General features: G+C 38.2%; 1 protein-coding gene across 2 annotated transcripts in view; it reads left to right on the forward strand.

Moving 5' to 3' along the window:
* Positions 1-10,370: 10,370 nt before the first annotated feature.
* The window catches only part of LRP2 (LDL receptor related protein 2), a 116,651-nt gene continuing 103,881 nt past the window's right edge, over positions 10,371-23,140 (forward strand). For both annotated transcript variants that reach the window (XM_027636839.1, XM_027636840.1), the window contains exon 1: positions 10,371-10,618. In XM_027636839.1, coding sequence (XP_027492640.1) covers positions 10,525-10,618 — 94 coding nt within the window. In that variant the 5' untranslated portion in view covers positions 10,371-10,524. The remainder of the gene's footprint in view (positions 10,619-23,140) is intronic.

Here is a 23,140-nt window from a genome sequence, read left to right on the forward strand (position 1 = left end):
CCAAACGGATGTTTAGTGTATTCAAATTGTTTATGGGTATTGGTGTTTATTTTTGGGCTATCCCTTCTGTGACTGGATTCTAAAATGAGCAATGAGTTACGTGGATGCTACAAGGGCAATAGTGTGTGATGAAGTCCCCAAAAATATTGAACTCATTTATACAGAAAGCTCAATACCTACTGTCAACTGATTTTGTGCTTCTGCAAGCATGTATGCCAGCAATGTGTCAAAAATGTAACAAATGCATTATTCCTGTAGGTGTTTAAATCACGGGCAAAGCTTCTGTTTGGGAATCTGACATGAGAGTCTCTATGCGATATATAGCATGTTCAGACTGAGCACATCTGAGAGAGTGGGCTGTGGTGGAGACACTGGAAGATGCACCCACATTTTTTCTTCTTCCTTATTTCTCTCCCCAAATAATCTACAATAACACTGGATTAGTTCTATGCTCTTTTCTGTAGAATTTACTGGTATAATTGACCTTGTATGCTGAGTCAACATCGTATTTGTCTACTCTTGTTCTTCACAAATACAAAACTAATCAAACCCAACAAAGCTATTTTCAGTTAAACTGCATGAAATATAGGCGTGTTCCCGAATTGTTTGTAGCCATAATGCACATAATAAAGTCTCCTTACAGCTGAGCCCTGCTCAGCAGCTGGGTAGGGAAATGCCAAGGAAGAGAGGCAGCAAGAAGAAGGAAGGGGAAAAAAGCCTCTGATTCCCATAGTCCCTTGTAAATCATACCAATTATCTCGTATCTTGGAGCCTAGTTTTCTATTACTGATTTGATACCAGAATCAAATCTTAGTGTGTGGACTGGATTTTCCTACCCTGCAAATGCTTTTTTGGTTTTTAGACACTGGTAATAATTCTTTAAAATATAGTACCGGCTTTTGAAATTTTGGAAGCAATAGATGGAACCTAGCTAGCTAGCAATTGCTATGATAGCAGAATGGTTTTATCATAAATCTGCATAAGTAGGTGCAAGCATCAGTTAATATATTACCGTGTTTTCCACATTAGGAGATAGCATTTAAATTTTGTATTTAGAATTTGCATGTCCACACATAAAAAACAATGTTTAAATTAATATCTAGACTATATAAAAATAATGGAAATACTAGGTTCCAGTGCAGTTATTCTTCAGACTTTAGTAACAAAACAATTATGAAAATAACTTTACATGCTCATTTGATAGTGGCATCAAAAGTTTCAATTAGGCTGAAGAATTAACTGGATGGAACAGTGTAAAAATGTGATTAGGCTCCTAGATAGTAAGTTTTAATGAAAAATATTACTCGAAATATCCTTATGTCCTCTATATTTAGAAACAGTGAAACATAAGCAGGGATGATAGATTCTTTAGCCTGATTTTGGGAATGTGACCCATGAGAAACTACCTTTTGCTATGGAAAAAAAAAAGGCGTGTCCTGCAGCATATAATTGAGGGCATGGAGTGCAGTTGTGTCCCTGTGGAAACTGGTCAGTTGTGACAGGTTTTGTAATCTCAAAAATAATAATGGCTCTCTTTGGTATTCTAGGATATGGAAAATCCTGTATTCTTATATTCTAGCCCTTAAATGAATCCCAGAGAGGATGATATTTTGAATAGCTTTCTTCCAATGTAACCTTATACTGTTAAAACCTAAGGGTCAAACTAAAATGATAAACTCCCCACAAATCCCTGGTCTTTCACTGTGTTTAACTCAGGATGAGCGTGAGATGATGACAGGTGGTTTTAAAGTACCTTTTGTCCTTTCCTAATCCTGGTTTATGGGGATTTAAACATCACAGGCATAGTAAGTAGTCAATGAACTGCTCTATCTCATGCATAGTTTTCCTGGGATCACTGTGAACTAGGAAAATATACAGGGTGTACTGTTGTACCTTCATCTCTTCCTGGTATGCACTCTAGTTGCGTGCCTGAGTAAGATCTGCTCTGGTGACCTTAAACCATATTCAGTTTGTATGGGATTTTTTATACTGATAAGTTAGTTCAAACCAGCAGCTTCACAGCTGTAAATCTGACCTTGCATCTTGTACTGCAACTTGATCACTATGTCAGTTTTCATAAGCAGTAATTGTTTTGCTATAAGAAGACTAGTAAGAACTACTGCTTATATTTATTACATTAGTTTTGTTTCCATTCCTCTTTGCTCTCTCTTGTTACTTAATATTTAAAGAGTCAGATTAATGCCTGCAAGGAAATATTAGGAAGACCAGAAAATACTAGCAAGGAAGGAAAAGGAACTGTCCATGTAGAAGGATATATGATCCATACTAGGGTAAGTGCAGGTATAGCAACAGAAATAAATAAAGGGAAGAGCAAGATTTGGGTTTAATGTTCTCTTTCATCAAAAAGACTTTTGTGCAGAAATGGAAGAGTGCTGGCACTAATAGTGTACATAATTTGAATCTCTGCTGATTGTAGTCAGTGCTTCAATATTTGAAACTGTTGTAGTGTGATGACATTTGGAAAAGTTGGATGACAGTAAAACATGAGAAGAGTTTCATGTAGTTTTGAATGTGTTCTGTAAGTTTTATTGCAGCTCATTTATCTGGGTTGATTTAAAATATGAAAAAGCTCATCTAAAGATAATGTATTACTATACTCATGAGACTTGTCAAAGCCCAAGCAAGGTGGAATCAACAGTGACTACTGGTGATGAGGTACATAAAGGAACAGATATGACTAAATCATATTACAAGGATGGTGTGGGATGCCTTTGTTGATTACAGAAGATGTAAATCTTCGTCTTGAATTTTCACTAGGTTTCTTTGATTGCTGGATATAAAGAGAGAGATATACTTCTGCTGGAAAAGGTAAATATGGATCAGCACACTTTCTATTCAGTAGTCTTCACTTTGGTTATCTCTTAGTATCATATTCTGCCTGTTAGATGATGGCAGCTTTTTAAATGAGAACTTCACCATTCATATATATGGGCCTTTCCTCTTTGTGTTCAATCACTTCATTATGCTCAAAAGGTAATAAACCTTGAAGACCACTCAGAAACAACAGCTCATAAAAATTCAGGGGACTGATTGTCTGAAAAGTTGACTGGAAAAACTAACTGTTAACTACAATAAGGTCCTGCTTGTATCTAGGACAACTAGAAACCTGATTTGTAAAGTCAGGCATGAGTTTTTGTCATTTTTTATTGAAGAACGCCCTCTTTTCTTCCTGCAGTAGATCCAGGCATCTTGTGTTTCATTTGAATAACGGCTATGGGTAGCTGTTCACTGACTGCTGATGAATCTTAAGTGAAACTACTGAACTTTGGACTTTTGCCTCTAAAGTCTAATGGAGCCTCAGTTTAACCTAATGTCTGATTTTTTAAAAAGATCTAGAAGAAATCTTTTCAACTGTGACCTGTGGAAATAATCTGTACACTTTGGGAATGGAAGACATGCTCATATCTATTTCATCACCCATCAGCTTTTCACAAGTAGATGGCAATTGTAATATATCAGGAGTGCTGAGTCCCTGCTCCCCTTTTTCCATTGTGCAATAATTAACTGGGTATCCAGCTTCATAAATCAAAGGTCTAAAATTTGAGGCCTTGTCCTTTTAATTATTTCTGGAGTTTTGACTACAACACTACAATATGAATAAAACATTACTTTCAGGTCAATATGAGGTTACAAGCTAATGGCCTTCAAATTAATGAAACAACTTCTTCTACTGTACCTAATCAGCCACAGAGGATTATGGGGACCTAGGGCACTTTCATTAGTATCTCTTAAAATGCCTGACACAAAGTGACATAGCTCCAGTTTTTCAAGAAGGCTAAGCATTAAACAGTCATTCTTAAGAAACAATCTAAATTTTAATATCTAGGGGATGTGGTATGTAACTTCCTATTTATTTTAATAGTTTGTGGCTCTGGCTTACAATGACACTTAAGCAGAATTGTTTATTCTAAAGAAGAAAAAAAAAGCAATGAACAACCCCTCTAAAGCCTTTTAAGACATCAGTAATTAGAATGAGTATATTGCTTAGCTGTTCTCATACATATTTTTCAAACTTACAAACTACTGTCCCAGTGAAAATTTAGGCAAAATGAGTAAAGAATGTGTTCTAGTTTCTTGAATATGCCCTTCATTTTATAGTACTGTGCAGCTGCACTAGAAACGCAAGTGTTGCATATCTGAAATTTCTTAAAGTCACTTTTCTTACAAGAAAAAAACTTTCATGTTACTTTTAATTTGAGATCTCATCTTGCATGATGCTGATCACCATGTATTCAAAACAGTAAAACAGCAGGAGGTACCCTTTACTGTGCTGAGGTCTTTAGAAGTACACTAATCAGGAAAAATCTTAAATCTTGGAACTTCCAAATGCAAACAGGAATGCATAGAGGAAGGAGGAATTCAGTTAGCCATCTTGCAAAACACAAGTCATGACATCAAGCTGCTTTTTGATGGCAAACTTTGACCTCACAATTTTGTATTCTGTGAAGTGACTATAAATATAACATTATATACTCTCCTCGTGGTAGCTCAGGTGGATCTAACTTCTCCAGGCATGCTATCCTGTTCCTCCAGGGTAGTAAGGTGCAATCTGTTGAGATGTTGGTACAGCAGTACAGTCAGTGTGAGGGTGTTGTGCCCCCACTGCCATTTGCAGCTCTTTGGCTGTGGGACTATGCTGTGAAGCAGGCACAGCCAGCGCTCTCCTGAAGGGACAAAAGGGAGTGTGAATGGCAATGCTGCAGCTCTGAGAGAAAGTGGATAAAGGGGGAAGGGTGGACTGCTCAAGCCAGTCACCCTGCTTGCCAAAGTTTGTGCTCACTGAACTGTCCTATATCTCATTCCTGCGAACAAGTCCCCCAAGGAGGAGAGAGGTGGGGTTTTTTTAATTATTGTAATCCTTTTGACCTCATGCATTCATGAGTTTGGTCTCTTCTTGTCAAAGTAGTTTTGCAGGTTGGCTGAATCAGGTACTATTTTCAAAGCAAATATTTTGAGTATTGTTCCTTAGCAGTCAGGTAAGAATTGCCAAAGTGTGGCTTATCTTGAGTTATCATTTTCTTCATATTTTTCCATTTAATTTAACATTAAAAATACATTTATACTATACAAATCAATACACTGTAACTTTGTTCTTAGAAAGATTGTGTTTCATATGCCTATTGATGTCTAGTCCTCCTGTCCAATGAGCATTGAGGCTTGTTCACAAAATTCAGAGTTAGACCATATTTTCAGCTTTAGACAGCGTTTAATCACTGATGTTCTGTGATACATATCAAAACTAAGAATCTGTCACCTGCAATCCCTATACTGCTAAACCATGTTCTCATTTGTTTATTCTTATTACCCTGGATTTGGCTTGGGATTCTAATTAATACTACTGATATGAAAGCTTATTATTTAGCTTTCCTCAGGTGCTTTGACTGACTGCTTTCATGATCTCTCGGGTGTTTCATTATGGCTGTTGGCGGAATGAAACTTAACAGTTTTTAGTATGTAAGTCACACTTACGAAAGTGTTTGTCCTGAACAGATCTGATATCTGTTATTAACAGGAAAGCATATAAATGAAAATAGTAAAAGGGACTCAGAGTTATTGCAGCCTATACTATTTCCCTTGTTAGTACCCTAAAAAGTTTTAGAACAGGAGTCATTTGGAAATGTCTCTTTACCTCCCTTTCCTTTTCAAGTACAAATTCCTTCTGTTGCTTCCTTGCAGGGCAGAAATGGCGTTGAAGGGGCAGTAAATTGGGCAAAAGTGAGGACCTTTGTTCCTCAGAGACAGACAAAGTGCCAAAGAAATCTGTTTGCATTAAGGCAAGTACCAAGATCTTGGGTAATTAGAGATATAGCTGGGGTAAAGCACACTTTCCTGTACTTTGTGACTGTGTCAGAATGGGGCACAGGGACTTCCAGGCTGGACCAGACAGTGCTGACCAAAGGGTTCAGAGGACAACTGGAAGCTGTTTAATATTTCTTCACTTTCTTCTGCCTTTCAGGTAAATAAACTCTCTCATCTCTATATGATTACTGTTAAACTCCACCACAGGTCCATTTCTGCAGGTGAAATACACCTGGGGGTTGTTTGGGAGCGTCTTTACTGACTGTCTCTCTACTAGTCTTACTTGTTCAGTGGCAGTCACCAAAAAAGGCACGTGGTTCCCATACACTGCTTCTTGTTCCAGGATGCATTAATAGAATTCCAGGTTGAAAGAGAGAAATTGTAATGTGCCACTAACCAGAAGACCTTGAGGAAACTTTTGGCCACAGTGTCAGCTGCATTGTGCAATCCTGACTCTGTGATTTCTGTTCTGGACCAATTCACATCTCCTCAGTTTAATGTTTCTCACATTCATGTGGTCTGGGGATCCATCTTTGATCCAGTCTTCTGGAAATCTGTGCTCTAGTTATGAATAGGCATTAGATGTTTGGGAACTATATGAACTAAGGCTCTCTTTTTCTTAGTTTGAGATTAGGTGGGTTTGGTTTGTTCTTTAAATCCTTGGAAGAAATTACCTTCCTGGCAAATAATTTCCATTGTTTTAGATATTGTGAAATGTGATGTGGCTTATATGAGAAACTTGGTGAACTCAGTGCTATTGTCTGCTTTTCTTTGTTGTGTTGTAGAGTTGAAATTAATATTGGTTCCTTGTACAAGATGTAACTCAGTCCCCGAAAATGTGATTTTCCTGTTTATGGAAACTTCTGCTCACAACATATGTATTTGGAAAGATAAGTGGTGAAATGCAAATACACATTGCTACTGTGGATACCCATGAAAAAAACTAAGTCTATTCTGCCTGAAGTCTGATGGTTTTGATGCAAACTGAAGTGGGCCTTAGGTGAAGGAAATGTCTCAAGAGTAGTACCTCTAAAGAGACCCTCCTGCCATTAATAGCTTCTTAATAATGGAAGCCTCTAACACACACACACACACACACCCCCACACACCCCAAAGTGTTGCTTTCTGTAAAACTAAGGTTCAGTTAAAGAAATAGGACACTTTAGATTGTAGAATAGCAAAGATGGATGAAATCTGAATAATTGCTGCAGTTGGGTACTTATATTATTACCCAGGCAGAGAGACTGTCCTTAGTTTAAATTTCTATGACTTGTCATTACCAGTGTTCTCTCAAAAAATGAGCATGGCTTTAGTACGTTTAAAATGTAGCCTTGCTTTAGTATGATTACACAAAAAAACCCAAAAACAGCTTGTCATGATAAAAGCATAGGATTTAATAATTAAACTTAAATGTTAAATTGGAAACACAGCTTGTAACTTAAAATATTTTCTTTGTGGAAACACCTGGGTTTATCCACAGACAGATTGACCACAAGATTACTGAACGCCAATGGCAATTACAGCTTTATTGGATAATGCACTGGGCAGATCCTTAGCCTCTAAACTGTCCCAAGAAGTTCAGAAGAGACAAATTTACAGGTGCAAATCTGACCCACAGTTTCTTTAACTGAGTGTATATATTTTTTTCTTTTCTAACTATCAGCTTTGTATCTTTACCTAGTCATACATCAACCCTGATGTTTCTGTCTGTCTGGTAAGAATTGCATGAGTTTGGACACTGACTTGAACTGAACTTTAGTCAAAAATAAAGCCTTTTAAATTTTAACTTCCTTGCTTAGTGTGTATCTTTAATATTTAAGCAGTGCAGTTGTTAGTTCTAAATTACACCTTTAACTGCTTTTCTGAGTGCTTGCTTACAGCAAAAACCAGGCAAGCAAAGACATCGCAAACTGTATTTTGAATTAAGAGTAGAGTTCAGTGAACAACTGCATTGCCTGTGTTTTCTCCCTCTAACTTTCTAACAGATATACTCTGCATCTTCTTAAACATGCAATAATCGACTGAAAATCCCTTGGTCTAGTTCACTCAGAAACAATCAGCTGCCATTTTAGTCAACAGGAAGCTGACAGGGAGAGGCACATTGCACCCACATGAGCAATTTTGGATGTATTTATAGGAAAGCTTTGAGGAGTTTTGATTCTGATCTTGCGGCTCTAGTCTTGGAGAAGTCCTATTTACTGGTGTCCAGCAGGACAGAGTCCCTTTAGTTGGATAACGAGGTGCCACGGTAAAGTGAGTGGAGAAAATTTTAGATGAAGTTAACAGAGAACACCATTGTCCTGTGCTGGATCCTTCCTTACTATCATTCTTCAGCAGTAAAGGATCTGGGCTGATCTGTTCATTTGTCTCTGAATGCAAAGAATAATGGGTGGGAAGGGCTTGATCCACTGTCTCAGTACAGGGCTTCCCCTCACTATCAACAGCATCTCCAGCATTCCTTTTTGCGAATCCCTCTTGCCTACCGTCCTGTGGGAAGTACAGATGAGTAGAAATGGTGACAGTGAATGAGGCAGGAGCAAACCTTTGGCTGCCAACTGTTTGGGAGTGAAACATAAGTAAGTGCCTCCCAAAGCTTGTATCCAGGTCACCTAAAACATACAGTGGTGGAAGACTGCACACAGCTCCCAGTCTGGGGTTGCAGCTCCCAAGTGCTGTTTGCCCTGTCTGCGTGTTGCTGGGGTGTGAACTGATTTAAACAATTTCTCTTATAATTAAGAACGGTCAATCTGTATGTTGGCTTTACAGGCACCCATCTGTACAGAGCAGATCTGCTTGCTACCCTCAGAGGATCCCTTCCTTCCCTCCCCATCGGCCTTGTTGGGGGATTAAAGCAGCAGCGGCCCCATACACAAACGCAGCTGGTTCCGTTTGGTCAGCCTGAGCCTTGCTGTGAAACCACGACAAGAATTCCAGTAAGTTGGCAACACTGAAACACAAAGAAAACAACAATAGGAAAAGTCCTTCCGTGCAGAAAGGAATGTTTCAAGCACTGTTCCCCTACAGTGAAAGGAGAGAGGGTGGGAGGGAGGAGAGAGATTTGAAGAGGGCATGTCTCCCCCTCCCCCGGCAGCTCTGGATCTTGTGATGGAGAGATCTTATCCTCTCTTTGTGATTCAGAGGTGCCAGGAAGCTAATTGAATATTCTGATCTGCCCCCAGTGTTTCTTGTGGCTTGACCCCGGTGCTGTGTCGTACCACTACACCAAACAGCCCTGAACCTGCATAAATCACAACCTTGCAAAAGCCTGTGCTCCACATCTTCTCTCCCCACCCCCCTTTTCCATCTTGATAGATAGAAAACCTTTACAGAAAGGTTTAGAGGGATTAGCATCCTACAGGACCTGGAGAAAAATCACAGTCTGCTAATAAGCAGCAACATGTTCCTTTGCAACTTTTGCAGGAACAATACAGGCACCTCTACCCCTTAATTGAAACTGCCATCCATGGCAAAAAGAAGAAGAGTTAAGCTTTGAAATATTGCTTAAGTTCTGTTGCAGCATCAGCAAACAGCCACTGCAGTATAATGAGCATAGCATAATGCTCATGCAGATGATATATGGTTTCTATAATGGTGATGTTATTGAAATTAACCTGACAAAGCCTCTTGCAAGACAAGTAGACCCATTCTTCTCCCATGGTATGTATGTATGCACAGTAGTCATTGTTGACATGCATGTGTACGTGTGCACACATGCAGAGAAGGGAACAGCTCAGCATAATTAAATGTTCTACATGAAAAACTATTTCTGACTAATATAAAACAAAATAATGATTTAACTTCACACAGTTTATATATGATGCTTCTGATCCCACAAGCAAAGCCTCCAAAATGTTTGTCCTTTTACCAAGGCTGCATTCCAGCCTGAAGTATTAGGGTATCTTTATCTTTCCCCTGTGATCCTACACATTGCTCTACCCTTGTTAAGAGGGTATATGGTTCCTGAAATGGCAGCAGTAAAACCCAGGCAGACATTTCATGTGTGCTGCACACACTGTTGGAGACTTCGAACTTGAGTAGGGTGTCTCCAGCTGATATCTTAAGAATTCACAGCCAAAGCACTTTACCAAACTGATTTCATCAGCTAAGAAAGTGCAGAAGTAAGTTTCATCCCTACAGTTTTCCTTTCACAGTATTTATGTGAGGAGTACTAAATTGTTAGCTTTACCCCTGCATTGATGAGTAGATGTTGTGATGTTTTTCAGAGTTATCAAAACTACTTTTCTTGTTTGGAGCATGCCTTTGGGACGCTAAAACCTGGGACATATTTAACTTGCCGTCTGCAATTCCCCGATCTACTCAAACTACTTGAGTACTCAAAACACAGTGTAGCACCAATGGACTCTGATACAAAGTCTGCAAAGTGCAGGGACTTGGAAGCATCTTGCCTATCCTGCAAAGTGTGGAAGGAGGGGCAGAGGCAGCCTGTGGCTGCAGGGCCTGGAGCAGTGCCTGATTCCCTCATGCTAGTTCCGGGGCCGCCGGGTATAAAGAGCTTTATCCAATGTCTGGAGGGTGGGAGTTTATAGAAAACGCGATGTCTCAACAGGCGAACACGCCTTTCTCCTGGAACTAGCGGGATAAGAAAAAGACACCAGGCTCCTTGTGTTGCTGCTGTGCAGATCAGCACCCCGACCCCGGAGTCGAGGAGCCAGCTTCTGAGGAAGCTGGAGCATCCCAGCCCAGATGGGACCTCACCATCGGATGGATGGAAGAGCAGCAACTGCTTGCAAACTGCTCATATTATTCACTGCATGCATAATGCGGGGCAGTTGCCAAGGTAAGCGCTATGCCCCAGGCTCTCCGGAATGGGACTTGCACCGCAAGGAGCACATCCCTCTCCGGGGACTTCTATGAGAAAAAAAACAAAAGTGCCTGAAAGTAGAGGGTTAACGGGCGCTGACTCAAGGAGTTCTTTCTAATAGCTAGGGAAGACAGTTGGCTCTTTCCAGGAGTCATTTGATGGAGTCGGTTTCTGTTGTGGAAAAAGAAATAGCACCTTAAGAATACCACAAACGCCACCGGCTCTTTACCTTCACTTTATCTTGGTTTTAAATTATCCCAGGATGGTGATTGTTTTTCTGGTTTGTACAAACTTTTTTTTTTTTCTGATTGTACAAGGCAGCAACACACAAATGTGGCTAAATTTGGAGGGGCAACTCAGACATTGCAACTCCACTGTACAAAATCGCAGTTTTCCAGAGATGCAAGCCGGCAGTTTTTCCTGTAGCGAGTACTGCTTACGGGCTGTGGATGAGGCAAAAAAAACACCCACCCCAGACTTTTTGCATTTTTTCCTTGTGATCTTTGTGCCCTTCTTGCTACTGGAGTATGGGTGATTTTGCAGAGCAGAGTTCACCTGCATTCCAAGAGCTGGTTTGGTGACCACTAAAGTTGTACCTAGAGTTGTTTTTGATGAGTGCACAGGCTGCGGCACTTGCACGTAGACAGGTTGGGCTGGGGGTTGGGGGGCGGGTTATGCATGGACACGCTTGTGTACGTGTGGTATATGCAGTCATTTACAGAAGGCTATAAGAAAGAAACAGATGCTTAGTCTGGAGCACAATAAGCTCCCCTCAGTCGGTCTCAGACGCAGATTTGAAGTTGAGAGAGGGAGAACTTTTTCTCTGGGCTTTACTGTTGCTAGGCGACATCGAGGAGCATGTGACGGGCAGAACAGGCTGAGTGCTGCTCCTCTGGTACTAATCTGGCTGCTAGGGATGGAGTAGCTGTGTCCCTAAGTCCTTTCTCCGGCCTGTGACTGCAGCCCATCTTCCTGCCTTCCCCTTCTTCCCGCAGTTTAATTGCCTTGCAGTGCTAATCAAGCCTGTCTTGTTGGAGCAAGAGTGGCTGAAGTGCATTTCCTCCACCCCGTGTATTGACCTGCAGTCCTGCTGGTTCTGTGTGTCTCTGTGTATTACGTGTGTGTTCAAATTGTTAATCTGCTTTCCTTGCTCAACTCTTAGTTTAAGCTCCTTAGACAGAATCAACCAAGTAATTATACTGCAACTGCTGCTAGCAGCTCCCACTTCTGAGCAGGGAAATAAGAGATAGCTAATGTGCAGCAGGAGACCTGCAAAAGCTCTGGCCAAGGAGGTCACACTGGGCAGAGTTAATCCTATGCACTGTTTCACATTGGATAGAATGGAAGCTGCAGTGTAGGTTAAAACTTTATTTCTTTGCTGTACAGTTGCTTGTGATTGTTCAGGAAGTGGCTGGTAAATGACATGACAGAATAAGCAGAGAGAAGATTTGAACTAGTATCCATAGGTAGTGGAAGTACAGAAGTTTTTTACTTTTATAATGTCTCCCTGTTCCCCTGTCCCTTCCCCCTGCCTTCACAGTAGAATAACTGTTGAATGAAGCAGTGTAAATGATAGTGCTTTTCCTTGATTTATCTAATTCTGATTTTACTGGAATTGAACATACAGCTTATAAACTGAATAAAAATGCTGCTTCTCATTATTGCTAGGAGTACAGAGTGTGGTTCTGCAACCTTTATAAGTCTTATTGCCTGTGGGGTAATTGTTCTCAGAAAAAATTGCTTCTGGAATCTCAAAAACTGGTTAAGTGAGGGTAGTGTCAAGCAGGAGCATCATGGGACTATGGTTAATGTTTGTTTTGAGGAATATCAAAGTGCTTCACACTCATAGTCATAAATTAGAGACAATGGATGGATGTTGTAGGTCAGCACTTTTGCAGAGAGCAAATGAGATCATTAGGGCAACTTCACATTTGAACCATGAGTTCTTTAATGTTACTGCAAAGCATACTAGATCTATATACTCATGCAATATTCTACATAGTATCTGTTACTGGGCTTACCTTGTCTAACGTGGAAGGCTTGCTGTACTTTTTTTTGGTGAGGATTTAGTACCTGTGAGTGGATTTTTTTTTTGTTAATGATTGACCATCAGAGGTACTGTTATTTTAATTTCTTTAGAAAACAATTAATATATATAAAATAATATCTAATTAATAGAAATATGCTTTTCTTTATAAAAAGAAGCTTTCTTTCTAGACACAAAGTGTGAATAACATTCTTCACAAATTTAATATAGTTAGTATTTCTGTAACCTGTATAATTCAGAATACTTAAATTTCGTTCATTGCTTTTTGGTGTCCCTCAGGTCCTGATTACCTACTTTCAACTGAGATGATGTAAATCTTCCAGAAAATAAATGTATTATTATTAAAATCATATTAATTATTTAATAAAGGACATCGGTGTTAATTTTTGTCACAAATTCTGTTAAATTAGTACAAGTTACAAAACAGCGGCAGCATCATCTTTTCCAGACTTGCATGTACTTACACTGAAATTCTGGCTTTGCTGCAATTTATTGCAAAATACCAAATTGCTATGTAAAGGCCAGGATTCCACTGTGTTGTGTAGTTTACAGTCTTTACATTGCAGTTTGCATCTCCTCTCTTTCTGGTGGATACTTCTGAGAATCTTTTTATTTCTTTAGCATGCTTCATGTATAGAATCATAGATGATAAATGCACTTTACTTAGAATTATATGAGATCAATGATTGCTTAGCCATGCTGTGTATTTTCCTTGCTCATAATCATAATCATGGAAACTTTCGAATTCTGGGAAATGCAATTGGAAATGCAAGCATTTCTATTAACGGTCTTTCTCACTACATATATGGAAATTTTTTTGAATTGTACATTCTCTGTTAAGAGGCCAGAAGATCACAGCTCTGTTGACTTGTAGTGCTTATTTTTTTGCTTCTCTTTTCAATAACTCATAGTTTATGGTTTTTTAAAAGGTTTCTGTTATTGATTTTTCTTGGGGGTTTTTTGTTTGTTTGTTTGTTTGTTTTCTTTTATTTTAGGAAATTAGCTGTTCTGTATGCATCCTGGCAAAATGTGATTTGTCCAGAAACTTTGCTGTAACATGAAAGTTAGTGTACCAAATTTGATTTGCATCCTAAATCTCCGCAATGATAAATCATCAGCTTAATGCATCCCAGGCCAACATGAGTAAAATTTGTTACCATTATAAGGTCTCTGTTAGTCTGAGAATGAAGGCTATTCTAGGAATGAATGCATATGATGTGATATCTCAGAGATCACCATGAATGTTTGCACGAAGTGGGACAGGCCAGAAAGGAATAGGTATGATAAGACTCGAGTAGAGAAGAGGTACAGCAGCTCTTTCTTGAATGGCATGGAGAAACATACTTTTCCATCAGGCATTGTAGTAGTTTAATTTCCAAATTAATAATTCAGTGGATTTTTGGCATTGTCTTCACTCAAATCTATTTAGTTTGTCTGTAGGATGATGTACAGTGACGTTGCTGTAGGCGACAGGCCACAGTCAGCACTCATACTTCCTTGTACAGCAACTGAGCACGTTTAAATGACAGAGAAGCCTGTCTGTTAGATTCCACCCCTGCCAAGACCTAGTGTTTGAAGACCTCGACTGAGACTTTCCTTGGAGACTGAGGATTTGGAAATAATGAGCAGGGAGAAAGGATGGCAAGAAAAACGAATATTGCAATGCAATCATACAATTGAAAGGGTATTGTGCATGACCTGTGGGCTGCAGTGTTCATAATCCTGCACTAGTGCAATTTTCTTGGTTTGTCTTGGAGATGTTCTCACACAAAATCAAGAGCAAAAATCCCACTGAGTGTCCATCTACTTGGTTTTAAACTGGTTATTTTCTTGAGGTCTGACAGTTTAAAAGTACCTATCAGTGAAACACATTATAGTCTTCTCTCATTTTAATTCATGAGTATTTCTGTGCACTAACAGGTTTGGGGTTTTTTTTTTTGGTTCCTTTTAATGAATAGCCCACTTGTAGTACATCTCTTGAATTTTCTTAATAATTTACCCTTTTTCTGTATTCTATTCAGTGAAGCATATCAGGTATTTGCAAAGTAATCAGCTAAAGCAAAGAATGGTGCAAACCACAGAATTTTAGTTAAAAATTGAAAGCAGTAATTGGATGACACCTGGTTAGATTTAGGTTCTATGTCAAATGCTAGGATTACAGTAAATAATTAAGCTTACAGGAGTGAAGGCAAATAGAGACAGAGCATCTAAGGAGATTTTAACTAAGATAAATGTATGATGTGTACGATGCTTCTATTTGCCTGTAAGACAAATCAAAACCTTCTTTCATATATTGAGCTGATTGGAAATTTGAGCAATGAAATCCTACTTTAATCCAGATTTACTTGCCATGTGTTTTGCAGGAAATGAGCAAAGATTCATTTGGGGGAAAGGTAGAATGCAATTTCATTAAAGCCTTTTAATTCTTTTCCTTTTGGGCTTCCTGGGTTGACATGAAATCAGTCATACTATTTGGAGCCTTTCCCTTCCATATACCTTCTTGCACTCTTAGATTATTGCCAGATCAAAGTCTAGTGCTATTTGGGGTTTTTTAACTTCTCATTCTTTAGCACTGAACCTGGAGGTTTTTCTGTCAATATATATATTTTTTTAAAAATCTGAATACTCTTATTTTTAATTGAGCTGTAAGCAGGCACATTGTAGAGGAAGTTCAATTTATCTTTATGAATATTGGATCAAAATCTGTTTAGTCTTCCTACAATACTTATTTTTAGATCTGAGAGGTTGTGATAACTTTTCAGATAGACAAATATGTAGCTTGAATCATAATGTACTATCACTTTTTTAAGCTGGAGTTGTCTCTCCTTTTCCAGACCTCTTCTTAAAACATACTGGAACCATATAGGACTTTGGATGCTTCAAAGGAAATTACACTTTCTAGAAGTTGTCATTGTTGACATTAAAGGTCCCTTCTAATTAATGATTGACAGTTGACTTCTATTTAAAGAGAAATGGATGTTTTTATTCCACTGCGGCTAATCAGTGATGATAATCAGATAATTTACCAGTTTCTTTCTAGTAGCTTATGCTGAATGTGGCAGATAAAGCACAAAGATGCCTTTGAAATTATTTAATGTGCTTCTTTATATAATAATTTCATGACAACACATTATTCTTAAAATTACTTGAGCTGTTTCTAGATGAAGGGATAATAAGTTTTCTTTTGAATCAACTGAATGTGACTCCTTTAATTTAAAAGAAACTGCCCTGAGTTGTACTGGTCTAAGACAGAAAATAGGATTCAGGAAGACTAAACATCTCTTTTAATAGCTTGGTATTGTTTTAGATCAATTTTGAAGTCCACTTTATTATGATAATGTTAATTTTATTAACTAGTTTTTGCTTCCATATCTCAGTGCACTTTTAGAACAGTTTAAGACAATGGAGTTTCATTAGTATGCATAGAAATGCCTAATGGAATGGATAGCCTTTAGTGGATTCCTTAAGCTTTTACTGTTGGTTTCAAGGCTTTTAATGTTTTCTTTGTTTTGCAATGCTTAAAGTGGATTAGAGATCAAGGATCACTGTTACAAGTTTTGGTTTGGATTAATGAAATGACATATAAAAGTTGACTGAAATTGTCCTACTTCTGTGACCTGTTTTATTTTATATTTTTAACATGAATAAATTGCCTTTGTTTTACAATCAAGAAGTCAGATCTTCAGCAAAAGGGCACTGTTTACAGCAGCAGTGTGTCAACCCAATTATTTTCTTGCACAAGCAGGTCATGATACTACACCCTGCTGAGTTGAGTCAGAGAATGGGGGTCCATTCCAACTGGGACTCCCTTTGATGGGGATTACAAGGTCATTCTTTTGTGGAGCAAGAAGATTGGGGGTTTCGTTGTCTTCTGTGGCATCTCTTTAAAAAAAAAAAAAAGGCATAGTCCACAAGATATCCCAGGAACTGATACATTCATTGATGTATTTAGGGTCTAGGTAATGGTTTTTATCTTTAGAAACCATGGTGCACATTTATCAACTCAGATAAATATACCATATAAAGTTGAGTTTATTTTGAGGAAGTATAAGACCTGCAGAACTGGAGTAGAGACATATATCAATAATCCTCCTCAGATACGTCCTGAAGAATGGGGGCAAAATTTACTGCGTAAAGTTCCTATCATTCAACACTGGTGGGAGACCCATTTAGATCTGATCAAGCCCTTGTCATACTTTGCCATCTCAGGGCACGGTTCTGAGAAGTGATGAGCCAAGTGAACAGTTCAGTGCTGCCAGAAGTAGGATGCCCCACTATCCTTCCAGCTCTTCTCTGATATCCTGTGCCCATGTTGCTACCAGCCTAGAGTTGGTGGTGTGTGCTTTGTGCTAGTGTGCTACTGCTCATCAGACCTTCTCTGAGGTGCTTTCACTTAGAAACCTGAGGGAAAACTAAACCAGATCTAGGGAATTAGGTGATTTCCTGGTGGCTTAGTGATTTTGAGCAGCATGCAGGTAGTAGTGGGGGGAGGTAGTTACTGGACTTCGGAAAAGAAAGAGTAAGAAGGGGAGTGCAAGCGAAAGAAAGAGAGGTGTTGGAAAGAGGGAGAGAAAGAGACACTGGATTCTCCTGTGATAAGTCAGTGAATTGTCTCTGCTGGCCATGCAACCACTGCCTACTGCTACTGCTAAAAACTTAAAAAGGCAATGCTTGGCTGGCATGCTGGTATCAAGAGTGGTCCATCAGGGCTGTAGTGAACAAGTGTTAACGCTGCCAGAAACCCTTTCGTAAAGTTGTCTAGTGTAAACAGATGGCTTGGCTTGAGTGGGACTGCTCACATGTTCACTTTTGAGCAGGATCGTAGGGCTGTTCTCAGCCTGCAATGCAATAAATGAACTGGACGATAACCAAGCACATGGAATGCTGCTGCACTTTTTGTTGGCCTTCTAGCTGTGTTATTAAAAATAACTTTTACTACTGCAAGGCCTAGTGGTTTTTAAAACCATTTCATATGAAAGAAACAAGCTCGAGTTTATGTCTGAAATGAGTGACAAAGTCTGTGGTATCTTCCATAAGAATATTTGATCTGTTTGTATTACCTTTGCAGTTTTTAATTTTCTGTATGAAGTCAGCCACAGAACACACTTTAAAGCCTTGCTGAAACTGAGTGCAATACTTTTAAACTTGTTGACCTATTTAACTTTTTCTAATAGGAGACTTAAATCCTAAGAAATTTCATAAGGCAGTAGAGGGAGAGAGAGAGACCCAAATTACCACCCTGCTAAACAAAAAATCTTGTCATTGAGCATTCTGTATGGAGACACCGACTCTCTGGCCAGCAGTATAACAGGCATGGTTGCAATCTTCTAGCTGGAGTTGTGAAAGACTGATAGAAAACTATTGCTATGAGGAAGGGATTACAATTTCAAGGCTGCAGGCCTGCAGGCAAATGCCTGCAGTTCTCTGAGCAATGTTATTTGTATGTTGTGCACTACCACTGCCATACTTGGGAGACAATGTATGCCTTTCCTGTTGTTTTATGTGCTTCCTTCTGAATGTAAGGACATAATGGGCAGTAGACAGTGTGCACTAGTTGTATGTGCTTGTGTTTCCAGGGATGTGGCAAGTGTAGGGCTTATGGAACTACACAAGCTAGAGCAGTTCTTCCCTACTATTCACCTCTTTGCCTGGAATACTGCTTAGCGTAGCTAGCTAATATAATGAAGGCAATTACTTAAAATATTATGCCTAGCAGCCACTAATGAAAGAAAGTAACAGCAGAATCAAGCATCCTTAAAAAAATCCAAATGGATGAGTAAATCTGACAGAGAGTTTGGATGGTTAGAGAAGATCTAACTAAAATGCTTCCATTGGTGTTGACGGGAAGAGTAATGTTTCAGTGGGAGATGGTATTTCTTGTATCTGTCCTCCTTTGATGAATTAAAGGATTTTGTCATTTTAATGTGACACATTCATTAATATTACTATTTGTGTAAAAGGATTTTAAAAGTTATTTTAAAATAGAAAACTGTAAAGAAAATATACTACACTTAGAAATGAAATAGGCAAAGGATGATTTAGTTATTACTGTTCATTTTCAGGTCCATTAAGATAAAGCTGCATTTTGTGTGAGCATATTGGACAACAGTGTTGTTTCAGTTCAAGTGATCTTGACAGGGAGTTTGGAACTAGATGATCTTTAATGTCCCTTCCAACCCAAACCATTCTGTGATTCTGTGATTGTTCATTTACTCAGGCCTGCCTTAGCATGTGGAATTTGCTTTTCAGGAAGCTTGATAAGGAGTGATCAGCCCTTAGTTGTGAGCTGAAACAGTCTCACTACTGTATAAGGGAGAAATGTGAAGTGACAACATATCCAAAGAAATATATGTAGTTCCCAATGTCATGGGCAGTAGTAAGCAGCATTAGAATGTCTATCTAGGCACACTAGATGCTTACAGTATGTAGTTTATCTGTTTACTATACTGAAACATCAGTTCTGCTTTTTTGAAAATGTTCTCACATTTTTAGCTTGCAACAAGTAACAGTCACAATATTTGAAGTGCAAAATGATGACTAGTGCCCTGTAAAGCTTTGGGACATGACTTGTCTTTTTTTTAAATCTAGAATCCTACTAGTATATTGGTGAAGAATTTTGTTGTGGATATGTGTTCTGTGGTGGGAAGACAGAAGTAGCTTTCATTTTATGTGCTTACTGTGTTTTATTATCTGTAAGGGAAGGTGGTTTATTTTTTGCATGACAGGTTTCATTTTTCATTGAATAACTTGTGATATAATATTATAGTAAGGCTTATGATTTGGCGAAGTGCTATATGTTGCATAGCAATTTTCATTCTAGCAATGATAAATCAAAGAAATACAAAAAACTACACAATTTTGCTGTCATAAACTGCATTGGAAGGCTCTTACTGAGGCAAATTCTTTCTGCTGCAATGACTCATCAGATTTCAGGAGTGCATGGCTGAATTGAATGCGGGTCCTCATCTCAGCATGGGGTCTAATTTTGAGAAAAAACAGCACACTAGTTGGAAAATTTACTTAAAAAACAGTACAGCTCTCAAAATGAGTAGAACTTCCTGAGAAGTTTGTCTGCATCTGTTGGACTTTCTTAGTGATATGTACTGTTCTCTTTAAGTTGTTTAAGCACTTTTTTTCTATTTCCACATACTGTAGTTGTAAATACTTCCTTGTCTTGAAGATTTTCCTTGTTTGGTCATATTCCCCCCCTCCTTCTGTTACCCAGTTGTTATTCTACAGCAGCCTTGGGGGCATTAGGAAGATTCATTCTTATGAAAATGCTTGGGATGCTTCCTTCTGTGAGTAACTGAGGGTGTCTTTATTTCTACTGTGTTTGCTTGTTCTTCTTCTTTTTATGTCATTTGGTCAATTAGAACAGATTTTTGCATATTTAGTGTGCCGTTCATGAAAAAGAAGCTTCTGAGATTTAGGAGAGTTCCTACAGTGTATGCTTCCCTGGAGTTCACAGGGCTTGCTCCACTTGTGCAGCTAACACAATCACAATTGATTTGTGTGGATTAAGACACCTAATGCCAAGACAACTAGTTGAGGTTATCCAATTTAGTGCAGAACATGTTCTTTACATGTAATGTGTCTGAAATACATTTCTGTATTGAGAAAGCTACTGGAGGTACTAGTTCTCTTGAATTTGGCCATACAGATAATGTCTTTACTAAATTCTCTAAGAAAGGAGTACAAATAGGTTTTATTAGTCTCATCCTGGAAAATAGTTATATAAAGTTGAGATTAAAGAAAGTGTCCAACAAAAATTAATGGCTGATCCTCAGTTATCACTGAAGTACAAGAAATTTGACAGTGACTTAAATGGAAGAAGGAACCTGGTCTGTTCTGTATAAGGAATATTTACTTTATCAGTAGAAAGGAGTATCACCTCCTGTCTATTAGAATTAGCCCTTGCTTAAAGGGAATATTTCTCATTCTTGCCTTGTTCTAGGACTAAGAAGATAGTAACAGTTTATTTTTTGCTTTGAAAAAGTGTGTGAGTTGAAGCAAGATTATAAAGGACCAATTTTTATTGATTTGCTTATAGTACTGTAGGATGTAAAAGATACATAGTATGGATATGTTCTGTTTGTGAGCATGTATGATAAATAAACTCTCATGGTTTTAAATTTAAGAAGTTTTTTTTTTTTACTTTTAGGGTCAGTGTGAATAATTTTAAAATATTAAATATCTTAACTTTTTTTTACTTTTTACAGAATGATTGGTTTTAAAGTAGAAACCTTGCTTATTTTCTTCTGAGTACCAGAGTTTTAAGAAAAAAAAAATTAAAACTGAGATTTTTTTTCCTTAAGAGGTCCATATGTGGTTTATCAAAAAATTAGGAGCATTTTTTCTTTATTATTAGTTCAGGCTTATACTTTAAAAAAATAAAATTGAGTAGATTTGTTAAAAAATAATTAATAAACCATTTCTATTTTTTATCAGGCTGTTTGCAGTTGTTGCTTTTTCAGTTAATAAAGCTGAAGTAAGGTAGAGAGCATGAGGATTATGAATATCTTTAACGTTGCTAGGAGGCATTTACAGTGTCATTCCTTTGAACTTGTTGTCTGCAGGAGACTTGGACTCTTTTTATTTTGCAGGAAAGCTTTCCTGCTTAGTTTCAGTAGGTTAAAATCCTGAAGTTCTTTAATTCTTGGATTTATGTTGAGGCATTAGTAGAAATTAATCTTTAGTCCTTTTATAACTGTATTATCTGAAAACAAATAGTTTAACATAAAGTACACTAATTTAAAGTATTTTTGTGAAAGATTTTGCATGTGAGCATTACTAAAATGAGATTTGATGCTTTAGTTTTAACGATGGCTTTAATTGACAAGTGTCTGCATGTACCACATGCAGACACAAAGCATAGACTATAATGTAGATTTTGCTGGTTTTTTTTAATGCTTGGCAAGTAAAGGGAAACCATATAAATCTGCTGATGCTGCAGTGAAATGTGGTATTTCTAAGTCCATATTGAAAGACAATATTTTCACTTTTGGTCTTGAATTTTCAGGTGCTTTTTATTATAAATCAGTAGTTTAAAATGTACGTATTGGATCTTGCCTATCAGAGTAGAACCCATTTATTACAGCTTCTGATACCTGTCATTCTGCTGAACATAGAATGTGGTTTACTCAAAACTAAGTCTAGCTAGTGTCAGTGAAGAACCAGATCTGTTGCTTCAAGTTCTGTCCTTTATCATTTCCACCACTGCCCCACGACTCCCACCCCCAAATAATCTGAAATGTACCTTGTTTCTTGTACTGTCTAAAAAATGTACCAGCAACACAGAGTGTGCCTCTCATGTATGGTGCCTTTCTGGAGTGCTAACAGAGGGACAACAGAATATGACTATATGTTGGTGAGGGGAAGAACAGGGCCACTTGGCCTCTTGGCATTGGGGCACCCAGGTGAGTTTGAGTCTGTCGTCTTTATGCTGCAAACTGTCTGGGTATGGCCCTTCTTGTTACATCATCGTACAGCGCAAGGCACAAGGAGTTCTTGAGCAGCTGTATTATTTACTAATAATAATCTCATTTTATGCAATTGGATGACAATTCAGTAAAATAAATCCTACACTTCCCTATTAACATTGTGTTTCTGTCTCTCTGGCACTGCAGGTACTCTGCTATAGATTGTCCCTTGACTAGTCCCCTGTCTGCCTATTGATCTGTATACTAAGATCTTGCAGCCATGTGAAGTGGGTTCAGACACACATTTGTACTGCCTTTTTGTTGATATTGTCAGTTAAAATTATTTGTCTGATATAACCTAGTTTAGAGACACATAGATACAAAAGACATTTTGTATTTGTTGCAAGGTCTTGAAGACTGCAGATAAATCTTCTACTGCTTTCTGTAATAGCTATAAATGCTTATGTGGTCTGTTTTTTGTAAATTGGAATAGTTTGTATTAAATATAATGAAGTTTGAAAAGTGTAGAAAGACTGAAGGTTAAATATTGTCTCAAAGTATATGAAATTTAGCATAATTTTATCAGACTATTTTTTCTTATATTTTAAATAATATTTGTTCATTTGCCTATTGTAATTTCTAGCAGAATACTGCTTTTCAGTATCATAGGATATTATACAATAATAAGCTAAAGTTTTTCCTAAACTATGGGTTTTGTTTCTTTCTCCATTAGTGTGGGGGAACAGAGTTAGAATTTACAGGGGTTCAGCTTCCCCTCCCTGAGCATTCCAAACACTTGTGCTGTTTGGCATGTAATTAAGCGAGGCAAAAATATGATATCGAAGTGTATGGAGGGTGATTCTCCAGGATTCTTTTACCTACAAGGCCATTGGAATGGGCTGCTCTGTTTGGGGGCCGAATGGGAGCAGAGAATACCCTTAGCTGGAAGACAGGAAGGGAGAAAAGAGAGCTTGTCACTTATTTTTCTCACTTACTTTTCTTTTTGTGAGTTCTGTGTGGAAGAGGTGTGTA

Source organism: Corapipo altera, unplaced genomic scaffold, assembly GCF_003945725.1.
Source record: "Corapipo altera isolate COAL_440 unplaced genomic scaffold, ASM394572v1 45, whole genome shotgun sequence".
Lineage (NCBI taxonomy): Eukaryota > Metazoa > Chordata > Aves > Passeriformes > Pipridae > Corapipo > Corapipo altera.